The sequence below is a fragment of the Coregonus clupeaformis genome, unplaced genomic scaffold (assembly GCF_020615455.1).
Source record: "Coregonus clupeaformis isolate EN_2021a unplaced genomic scaffold, ASM2061545v1 scaf0222, whole genome shotgun sequence".
In the NCBI taxonomy this organism is placed as follows: Eukaryota; Metazoa; Chordata; class Actinopteri; order Salmoniformes; family Salmonidae; genus Coregonus; species Coregonus clupeaformis.
The window spans coordinates 256,801-268,565 of record NW_025533677.1 but is presented as its reverse complement, the minus strand read 5'-3'; the positions used below and the strand labels follow the sequence as shown (position 1 = coordinate 268,565).

General features: G+C 40.1%; 1 protein-coding gene across 1 annotated transcript; it reads right to left on the bottom strand.

The window, feature by feature from the left end:
- Positions 1–2,201: 2,201 nt before the first annotated feature.
- LOC121586738 (COX assembly mitochondrial protein homolog) lies at positions 2,202–11,207 on the bottom strand. The gene is made up of 4 exons (XM_041903683.1): positions 11,092–11,207; positions 10,346–10,438; positions 4,346–4,436; positions 2,202–3,132 (listed from the first exon to the last, which is right to left on the bottom strand). The coding sequence occupies exons 1-4, from the start codon at positions 11,108–11,110 to the stop codon at positions 3,012–3,014; spliced, it is 324 nt and encodes a 107-aa protein (XP_041759617.1). The 5' UTR covers positions 11,111–11,207; the 3' UTR covers positions 2,202–3,011.
- Between the last annotated feature and the right edge of the window lie 558 nt (positions 11,208–11,765).

The following is an 11,765-nucleotide window of genomic DNA, read 5'->3' as shown; positions in this document are numbered from 1 at the left end:
CAATCCACGTGTGGAAAGCTCTTTAATAGGTCTCGATTCCGTTCCCGACTCGAGTTAAGATCTTAAATGGAATGTACTTCCCTTTTATGCCTGTTCTCTCTCTGCGTATTCTGACCTTGAATTGAAGCATGATAACAGCATGCTATTCACCATACGTTTGAGGTGGAGCTCGAATAAATGAAATAGTGGCGGAGGTGTGTCTACAGATACCTAAAAAACGGAATTCTGACCTTGACTTAATTCCTTCATAATTCCAACACCGCGAGGAAACCATGAAAAAGGTCGAGCGAACCTGCCGGTTCCAAGTGGGGAAAAAAAGCAGCTAGTTTCTCCATGCACTGTAATTTATAAATTGATAAGCGCTATTGATAAGAGCTAGGTAAATGAGTAATCCATTTGGAGAAGGCGATTGTAAATACACATAGCAATTGTTTTAGATGATGTTTCCTTATGATCCCTGGAGGCGAATGTGAAACCAGCCATATGGAAGCAAACTGAAAATCATATCAACATGACATGTATTGCAGGCCCCTTTTCCACAGTGAAATGTGATATAAATAGCTTCGCCATAATTCCGAATTTTAATTGTGTGCCCTCTTAATTTGCGTGGATGAAATTTGGAGACCCAATCTATATGCTTCTGTAGGGCTGAACATACCGAGTTGATGTATGCACTTTACACAATGTTTTGATTATGTCCGGGCATTTCTCCGTTTTATTTTACAATTTGTATTATGTTAAATATTAGCCAATATCAGGAGCCACGTCAGTAATGCCCACATACATTTATTTTTTCATCATTTCATTCCGTTTACAATTATTTCCTCTGTCACGTCCTTGTAAATTGTTCCTGGGTGTCGCTAGAATTAGTGGATCATATTAGGCTAATGTTGTGCAATAATTTGGTACTTGTAGCCTATTTGAATCATTATGGAACTCAGACCACACGTAGCAGGTTAAACCTGGAGCCTGGTGCACGGTTCAAGTCGACAGGACTGTTGTCATACAGTTCCATGATTAGTGAGAATTAGGGTAGATTTATAGGACTATTGTTCAACCCCTATTTTACACTTTTCCCCACCTTCCAATATTTTATTGCTTGAACCTGAATAAGACATATTTCAGGATGAATTAAATCACTGTATTTTTTACTCAACATATTTCGTGCGTAAAGGCTCTCCAAGCCGTTTTTTTTTTATACATACATACTTTTCTCAACCTAAAATTTGCTTAAATAATCTACAAGATCGGAGTACTTTTAAATCTAATAGTTGGTGCAGAAACGGAGGCGAATATGCATAGAATACTTTCTTTCATTGATCCCTATATTCTGACCCCGTTCTCTCAATGTATTATATTGTCTGTCGACAAAATTCTAATACCCGGTATTTAAAAGGATGGCTTAAAATAAATGTACTGAAACCTCCATTTAATTAAAACTCCACGAAAAATTATATTGGTCAGCAATTGGGAGGGTTTTCAGCGGTTGAATGACATTTATTCAGAGCGCGCACGTTTTGCTACTGAAAAAGAAATACTGTGCGTAGGAAAGGCATACATTCCTAAATCGAGATCGGCCTCTTAGAGACACCCAGAAAGACTCACAGTTGTAATGGCTGCTAAAGGTGTTTCTAACATGTATTGACTCAAGAGAGTAAATAGTTATCCAATCAAGGTATATTAGGGTTTTATTTTTCATTAACCTTTAAAACAAAATGTTCGAATTTCACTTTATTTTGTGTAGATCATTGACAAAAAAAAAGACAATTAAATCCATTTTAATCCCACTTTGTGACACAATCGTGAAGAAATCCAAGGGGGTGAATACTTATGACAGGCAGATATGTTGTGTGATATTTCATGAACAATTGTCTCACTTGTGAGACTAGCACTTTACAGCTGAACACTGAAATGACACTCCCATGGCTCATTGTGTTGCTATTCCTGTCTTGTAGCATACAGCGTCAGGCTTGTATGAATAAAATGAATAGAGATTAACAGATGGGTGACAGTCAGTGAACCACATACAGTATAAATCAAGGCTGTATGGATGTATGACAGTAACAAACAAGCCTAAGTGAGTCAGTAGGAAGACTTCAAATGGGTATTTCAAGGTACATTGAAAGGGTGATTATGAACCTGGAAGTCATTTTTGTGACACCTGTATGATTTAAAAAGCAGACGTCACAACACACGGAGGCTAGGAACATCTGTTTCTCTTTATTTATATGTGCGTTAACACAATGAAGTGTCAGTCAAATGAAATGTTTTATAATCATACCTTTTTACAGCAACTCTGTCCATGATGCTTCAATTGTCATCACACCACTAGTTATGGCAACTCACCAGGGAATCCTAATTATCGGATAAGCCTCTATGCAGTATCAATCTGTGCATAACCATTTGGAACAACCTCATAGTGGAGGATGTTGGTGTCAACACCCTAAATATTATTCATGTGCTTTGGACAGGTCTAATCATTGGAATCAATCTCCCTTTGGACAGTATTGGTTGCTAACAAGCTCAACATGAAACGCTCCAAAGCATAGACAGAAAAAAATTATTCATAAATATACAAACTGCAGAGCAGACAGACCGCATCAACAACAAACATTATTGATCATTCTGAAATACAGGATAGTGTGATTTCCATCATAACTGTTTGGAGGAGACATCCGTAAGAGATTCATTTTCAGTACATACGGGTGAATGGAGGCCTATAGACACATCTTGCCAACCTGGCTCATATTCGTTACATAGGTCACTTAGGTCAAGAAATAGGGGGACGTCCTAGAATGTCCTCCTGCCCTGATCTATGTCCTCCCGTTGCATCAATGAGCATCCCGATCTGATGTACAATAGACACACTGAAAAGCAAAGGCCTGTGGGTAGCACTCACTCCCCATGTCACCCTCTTGACCCCTAGCCCCTACTACCTAACCACTCCTGTAGATCTGAGAGAATTGGATAGGTGGAAGCAACATGTTCAGAGGTAGGGGTCAATTTGGAAGCTACATGCTGGTTGGTAGTTTTTGTGAGCGGTTCTTAGCCGCTACCCCAGTCCTCTGAAACTCCAGCTTCTCCTTGATGTACTCCTGCTTGCACTCCTCGAAGAATGCTGAGTCTCTGTAGCTGTGAGACAGAGAGAGTAGTGTACAGAAAACAGTTATCATTAGAACACTGAGTCAGAACTAGTATGAAGAACAGTTATCATTAGAACACTGAGTCAGAACTAGTATGAAGAACAGTTATCATTAGAACACAGAACTAGTATGAAGAACAGTTATCATTAGAACACAGTCAGAACTAGTATGAAGAACAGTTATCATTAGAACACAGAACTAGTATGAAGAACAGTTATCATTAGAACACAGAACTAGTATGAAGAACAGTTATCATTAGAACACTGAGTCAGAACTAGTATGAAGAACAGTTATCATTAGAACACTGAGTCAGAACTAGTATGAAGAACAGTTATCATTAGAACACTGAGTCAGAACTAGTATGAAGAACAGTTATCATTAGAACTGTCAGAACTAGTATGAAGAACAGTTATCATTAGAACACAGTCAGAACTAGTATGAAGAACAGTTATTAGAACAGTGTCAGAACTAGTATGAAGAACAGTTATTAGAACACTGTCAGAACTAGTATGAAGAACAGTTATCATTAGAACACAGAACTAGTATGAAGAACAGTTATCATTAGAATACAGAACTAGTATGAAGAACAGTTATCATTAGAACACAGAACTAGTATGAAGAACAGTTATCATTAGAACACAGAACTAGTATGAAGAACAGTTATCATTAGAACACAGAACTAGTATGAAGAACAGTTATCATTAGAACACAGAACTAGTATGAAGAACAGTTATCATTAGAATACAGAACTAGTATGAAGAACAGTTATCATTAGAACACAGAACTAGTATGAAGAAGTTATCATTAGAACACAGAACTAGTATGAAGAACAGTTATCATTAGAACACAGTCAGAACTAGTATGAAGAACAGTTATCATTAGAACACAGAACTAGTATGAAGAACAGTTATTAGAACACTGTCAGAACTAGTATGAAGAACAGTTATCATTAGAACACTGTCAGAACTAGTATGAAGAACAGTTATCATTAGAACACAGAACTAGTATGAAGAACAGTTATCATTAGAGCACTGTCAGAACTAGTATGAAGAACAAAACAGAAAAAAAAATGTATAGTACTTTATATAAAAATTATTTGGGCTTAAATGGTTATAAAACATGAACTAAATATATTTGTTTGAAACTAATTGTAAATAAAATAAATGTTATTGATTTCATGAGGTGTGAGTTAGTTGACTCACTGTACGGTTAGGCACTCCTTCAGGGCAGCGTTCTGATCCCGACACTTGAACACCATGAGGAAGCCAGTCTCTTTACAGCAGTGGTTGAACGCTGAAACCAGATAGATGGAAGGAGACCTATAGATTTAGCCAGTAAATCATCACCATGAGGAAGCCACTCTCTTTACAGCAGTGGTTGAACCCTGAAACCAGATAGATGGAAGGAGACCTATAGATTTAGCCAGTAAATCATCACCATGAGGAAGCCAGTCTCTTTACAGCAGTGGTTGAACGCTGAAACCAGATAGATGGAATGAGATCTATAGATTTAGCCAGTAAATCATCACCATGAGGAAGCCAGTCTCTTTACAGCAGTGGTTGAACCCTGAAACCAGATAGATGGAAGGAGACCTATAGATTTAGCCAGTAAATCATCACCGTGAGGAAGCCAGTCTCTTTACAGCAGTGGTTGAACCCTGAAACCAGATAGATGGAAGGAGACCTATAGATTTAGCCAGTAAATCATCACCATGAGGAAGCCAGTCTCTTTACAGCAGTGGTTGAACCCTGAAACCAGCTAGATGGAAGGAGACCTATAGATTTAGCCAGTAAATCATCACCATGAGGAAGCCAGTCTCTTTACAGCAGTGGTTGAACCCTGAAACCAGATAGATGGAAGGAGACCTATAGATTTAGCCAGTAAATCATCACCATGAGGAAGCCAGTCTCTTTACAGCAGTGGTTGAACCCTGAAACCAGATAGATGGAAGGAGATCTATAGATTTAGCCAGAGTAGTCTTGAAATCCAAACTTAATCATGAATACCAGACTGAATTAGTAAAGTAAAACAATTGCTAAACGTAGCGTGATTCAGTTTGGATTTCCAAGCTATGATACCTTAAAACAGGGACCTTTTAAAAAAACAGCCAGGGTAAGAGCCCCAGTCTAAACAGGTCATGTCTCTTCCATATCTGTCCCCTCTGTCTATCTGAGCGTAGCCACAGGCTGAGAGGAGAGAGGACAGCCAACCATATTGTCCCTGCTAGGCATCTCTGCCACACGGTGACAAGGCTGGTCAAAGTGGGTGCCACTGTAGTGAGTACTGACAGACCTCTTATCTTAAAACCAGACCATGTTTCCTCTACCACCAGGCTGAAGTAAAAGAGTGTCTCCATCATATGTATTCATACCTGTGGTTGGTGTTTCTGTCCACATTGGCACCAGTGTAACTATCTGGCTGGCATGGACCACCATTATAAATATGTCCTCCACACTGAACAGGCCTATCTGGGTATTAATATCAATGGACCACCATTATAAATATGTCCTCCACACTGACCAGGCCTATCTGGGTATTAACATGAATGGAAAAGAGCAGCAAGCTAAAATATTCATACAGAGGAGAGGCCATACATGAAGAATAGTGCTGAGCCATTAGGGCTTTTTGAGGTCGGTTCGGTTTCGGTTCCATTATTTTTTTTAAGAATCACGGTTTTTTATTTCGGTTTTGATAACGTATTATGAAATAATGATGTTACAATGATTTTTGAGCTTTTGAATGGAAATTCCAAAGCTAAAAATAGTGAACATTCAATTTCCAAAACATTGAAAATATTATATTGTCTCTGTCAGGTCCACATTGGGTAGACATCAATAGAACAACAGGAAATTACTATGAAATAATAAAATATTTCAGTTGCATATATTACTTAGTTTTTATTTGATGAATTTATTATTTGTAATTCCTTCAAGTAAATCATCTCATCTCAGGCAGTAGCAGTCAGCCAGCCAGACTATCTAATGTTATGTGCTCCCCATACTGTCCTGTCTTTAGTCATCCTATTTAGCTAGCCTGCCTAAGTATGCTGCAGAGCTGTCTGCTCAAATGATTTGACGCATTGGGATTATTTTGGCGAGAGTGAAACCTCTCGCTGCGCCTCTTCCTCTTTGATCCGTCTCTGTGGCAGAAAAAAATTGTGCTATGGATTATGGTCATTATATACTGAACAAAACTATAAAACGCAACAATTTCAAGATATTACTGAGGTACAGTTCATATAAGAAAACCTGCCAATCAGAATGAGTTTTTCCCCCACAAAATGGCTTTATTACAGACAGAAATATTCCTCAGTTTCATCATCTTTCCGGGTGGCTGGTCTCAGACGATCCCGCAGGTGAAGAAGCCAGATGTGGAGGACCTAGGCTGGCGTGGTTACACATGGTCTGCGGTTTTTAGTCCGGTTGGACGTACTGCCAAATTGTCTAAAATGATGTTGGAGGTGGCTTATGGTAGATAAATTAACATTAAATTATCTGGCAACAGCTCTGGTGGACATTCCTGCAGTCAGCATGCCAATTGCATGCTCCCTTAAGACTTGAGACATCTATAGCATTGTGTTGTGTGACAAAACTGCACATTTTAGACTGGCCTTTTAGTGTCCCCAGCACAAGGTGCACCTGTGTAATGATCATCCTGTTTAATCAGCTTCTTGATATGCCACACCTGTCAGGTGGATGGATTATCTTGGCAAAGGAGAAATGCTCATTAACAGGGATGTAAACAAATTTGTGCACAAAATTGAGAAATAAGCTTTTTGTGTGCATGGACATTTTCTGGGATCTTTTATTTCAGCTCATGAAACATGGGACCAACACTTTATATGTTGCGTTTATATTTTTTGTTCACTATAGTTAATTACCACGTTTCTGTGCTGAACTAGGTTGAATATTTGCTTATGAAAACTACAACTCCCTTCAGCCCAGCGTCCCACATAGTTATTGACTTGATTTCTCCGATTTCTCTCATGAATTATTTGATATCTCTCTAGAGAAACGTCGCGTTGGGCTCCCCCAAAAAGGAAATAAATGGAATTCAAGTAATCGAGTTGTTTAATAACCGGAAGAAATACAAAATGGCAGTTAATCGCTCAACACTAATGAAGAATAAAGTGGGAAACAAACAATCCCTGAATAACGTAAAGAACTCTAAACCAACGAGGTCTATAGTTAGTCGGAATAACGTACAGAACTCTGTAAACAAACAAGGTCTATAGTTAGTCACTTGCCACAGCCTCGGTGTCTCTTTTAGTTTGACTGTAAAAGCCACATTTAGGGCTAAGATGGTTGACTTAACAAGGATTCTCCTTTCTAACCATTTCATAAAAAGACATGTTTGCCAAGCAGTTGAGACCCTGACAAACAGCCGAGTGCAAGGTGAATTCTAGAGAGATGGAGTTGGCCATCAGGCCTACCTGTATTAGACTACAGAGATAAAAACAAGGCATTTCCTGTCAATCCTTTAACTGATATCAAGGTGTTGTGGATGAAAGATACCATTGTGTTGGTGGTGCTAAAGAGGTGTTGAAGGGTCCTGGCCTTGTCTCGTCACGCTGTTAGCCAGGTCTTTGGCAGACTTGAATTAGCCTCGTCCCTGTCTCCAGCGCCTCAGAAACAACCATGGATGCGTCCCAAATGGTACCGTATCCTAACCCCTATAAAGCGCACTACTTTTTGACCAGAGTCCTGCTCAAAAGTAGTGCACTATATAGAGAATATGATGCCATTTGGACGCAGCCCATCATAATAATCTCCCTGTTATCATCAGCGTGATTATCACGACTACTTGCTTTCATCTGAATGCAGAAAACCTGCAGAAGCAATTTGAAGAGGCAGAACAGTGTGACTAATCTAATCAGCAGAACAGAAACTCAGGAAGATTGTATAGGCCTAATACTGCCGCTGGTACCCCTGACGGGTCATCACACATCAGCAGTCACCCAATACAGTGACAGAAAAGACCACAGTGATAGTGATCTCAGTGCCTGCGTCCCAAATGGCACCCTATCCCTTATATAGTGTGCACTACCTTTGATCTGGGCCCATAAGAGCGCTGGTTAAAAGTAGTGCAATACATAGGGGATAGGGTGCCATTTGGGATCCGACCATTGTTCAGTGATCTCCCACTCGAGACTACATGGTAGTCAGAGGAAGGGGCCTTCGGGAGGAGGTATGGAGTAGTTAGGGATTATCAGAACCCCCCCACTAAAATTATAATCTCATAAAACTGACATCAATTAACTCTACATAATAATCTATGTGATGATGAGATAAGCAGAGCCGACTGTTCTAAAGTAGCTGATAAAATCAGTGCAGTACTAAGAAGTAAGGACACATTTGTCTTAGAAAAGGGCAGGGCGTGGGTTTGGAGAGGTGATGTCATTCAGTAGACTAGTGGAGAAAGAAGCTGCAGCATTACGGGTCGTTATCAGATCAGTGTAAACATCAAGAAAACACACAGTCTCTGACAGATGTTTATGGAACTGTATTTAGTTAACATCACATAAAACATGCATGCACAAACACACAGATCAGAACCAGGACAGAGCCAGGTCAGAGCCAGAACCAGAGCAAACAGCCACTGCAAGCATCAGTAATACTATAGAGTAATATGCAGGCAACACAGCAGCTAGGGCTGGGTGGAGGTGTGAAAACGAGGGGGCAGAGAGGAGACCAGAAGGGGATTTCCACAGCCCTGTCACCTCTAGGGCTAGGTTGTGTCTCTCTGGGCGAGCAGCAGGCGTGCAGCCTCAGAGGATGAAGAGGACAGACTTTAGGCCTAACCACAATCGAAGCACCGACGCAACACCAAGAGTTGCTGTTGGGCAATCCCACAGTAACAGAATGATGCTGAGACTTTTTCACTTTAAAATGTATGCCAAAGAAAAACCAATGATTGCGAAGTTAAACAAACCATACAACTCTATGCACAATGACTACTTTTAACAATTTTCAAAGAACATTTTACAAAAACACATTTACTTGAAGAACAGCGCAGATGTAAAGTTTGGTAACAGAATGACGGTTTGTGCTGTTGGTGCCAAACTTTGCATCTGCGCTGTTCTTCAAGTAAATGTGTTTTTGGAACATTTTAGGTGGAAATTATTAAAAGTAGTCCTTGTGCATTGAGATGTATGGTTTGTTTAACTTTGCAATCATTGGTTTTTTGTTTGACATACATTTTAAAGTGAAAAATCTGAGTCTCAGCGTCATTCCGTTACTGTGGAATTGCCCTGCAACAACATTCCTGCAGCGGCTCGAGACTCCTTAAGGTTCAAAATAAATAAATGTTGATGACAGCTGCATAAAGTGAATTTAGAGATGTTAACAAAAGTATTCAACATTTAACTGCAGTCTGTTACAAATATCTTCCAGTAAAAAGGAGAACACTGGGCTCCCGAGTGGCGCAGAGGTCTAAGGCACTGAATCTCAATGCTAGAGGCGTCACTACAGACCCTGGTTCGATTCCAGGCTGTATCACAACCGGCCGTGATTGGGAGTCCCATAGGGCGGCGCACAATTGGCCCAGCATTGTCCAGGTTTGGCCAGGGTAGGCCGTCATTGTAAATAAGAATTTGTTCTTAAAGGTAAAAAATTAAAGAAAGTTTCTGTTAGGCCTACACGTTGAGCTATAACACTATCAGATCAGTGCTCTACACTCCTTATAATAAAATTACCATAAACACTGATATAAAAAGGGATTTTGGAGGCAGAAAAGAGGAAGTTAATAATTGTATCAAGAGGAATCTTCATATTTAACCACCATATCAGGTTTGGTCTATATAGAAAAGGGCTTGAATGTATTTTGTTCTTTATGAGGTCATCTACTTCCGGCTGGTTTTCAGACAGGGCATGACAGCCTGATGAACGCAACAGAAAACACAAATATACGCGACAGGGGAGGTATCCATTAATACTTTGTCATGGCTCAGGGCATTAATACGGCCTTTGCTTGAGATTGTAACTGGGAAGGTGCAGAGACCTCAGCAACTCTACAATGTGTGTAAACAGTGGAGGGCGATTATTCCCTAGGGTGAACTACGGATACATCTCTGTGACCATCTGGGGTTCATGCCCGTATCTCCTGGGTGCCACAAAACTGTGTAAGCCCGCTGACCTAAAGCCTAAGCATTTGTTTAGGGAGCTAACACAAGTCATCAGTTGTTATTAATCTCAGATAGTCACCTGTAACCTTTTCAGCACAGCGCTCCTTGGCTTTCTCCCTCATCATCTTGGGGATGAGTACATCAGTCTCCACGTGCCTCAGGAAAGGCTCCTCTGGAACACAATAACACACACATCAGACATAACTACCCTGTTGTACCAGGGCTAACATACCCATCAAACTAGCTAGCTAGCTAACTATAGAGCTAACAACATCTAGCTAACCCAGTAGTTTCTGAGCATACAAGCAATGGACGTCGAGAATCAGAAGAATGATAACTAACTAGTAAGTCAGCAAACAATCTAAAGAGGTCGAGGTAGCGAACGTGCTAAATATACAAATGATAGCTCCGTCACTTGTCGATGAATAAACTCAACTCCAGAGTTCAGTTTAATCGGCTCCGTCACTTGCTAATTATGCTAGCTAGCCAACTGAATTGCATGCTGATTCTACTGCAGCTAGCTTAGCTAGCCCTGGCTAGCGACATCTACCTGCTAGTACTAGCATTAATGCTATACAACTATTAAAGAACAAGAAGGCCCGCACAATGTTGAAGCTCCCAATTCACCACTTTATTGACATCGTTTCGATCCGTTTCAGTGTGTGGGCCTTCTTGTTCTTTACTAATATTATTTGTTAGCCCAGCACCTATGTTTTTAAGGACGTGCGTATGGCCACCAACTTTTCTATAGATGCTTATAGCGTAACAATGCCGTAAGAGCAACATATGAAAAGTATACTCAACATATTATTGTCTATATAATACCTGCTTTGGTTGCTTCCATAATTATCGGCAGTGTTGCTGAATCAAAACATTACAAAACTGAAGCAATGTGACCTCTATTCATCACCACGTTACTTCCGCGTGCGTCACTCAACAGTGAAATGAACTACAATCCCAATAATCCTCCACAACCATGAACTACAAAGGGCTTGATTGGAAGCTTGTATACTTTTACATTTGTATTACGTTGTCCACCATGCATAACTGTCAAGTTAAAGAGTGGTTCAATTATCTGTTTAAATGAGACTGGATCTACCAAGTGAATAACTAAATGTATTGTCTTTAACGGCAAATTAAGAGTTGAGAGTGACAGCTCATCTGATATCCAACAGGCTTTCATCCTACCATTATTTTTTAGAATATCCAGTACTTGGTGTAAACAACTTGGTATATGGTAGCAATAACCACATTCACCTAGATGTACTTAAACTTTGACCACAGCTGCATTCAATGTGGTGCTGGAGTCTCTTCTCACTGCCTCTGTGCCACACATGCTGGATGCTGACCACAATCTTCTGTGAAGTGTAGGCCGATTGTAGCTGTAGACTAGCAGTCTGGAATTCATGTGAGGCACAGGTGTTAGTGTATCAGTGTCTGGTCTATCTATGAAAGGTCTGATATGCTTTTATACAACACCTGGACCACCACAACAACAG

Coding starts and splice junctions, on each gene's coding strand:
- LOC121586738 (XM_041903683.1), bottom strand. Junction 4,437..10,345: donor CTGTGCTGAAAAGGTTACAG/GTGACTATCTGA, acceptor ATCTGGTTTCAG/CGTTCAACCACTGCTGTAAA. Junction 3,133..4,345: donor AAGGAGTGCCTAACCGTACA/GTGAGTCAACTA, acceptor TCTGTCTCACAG/CTACAGAGACTCAGCATTCT.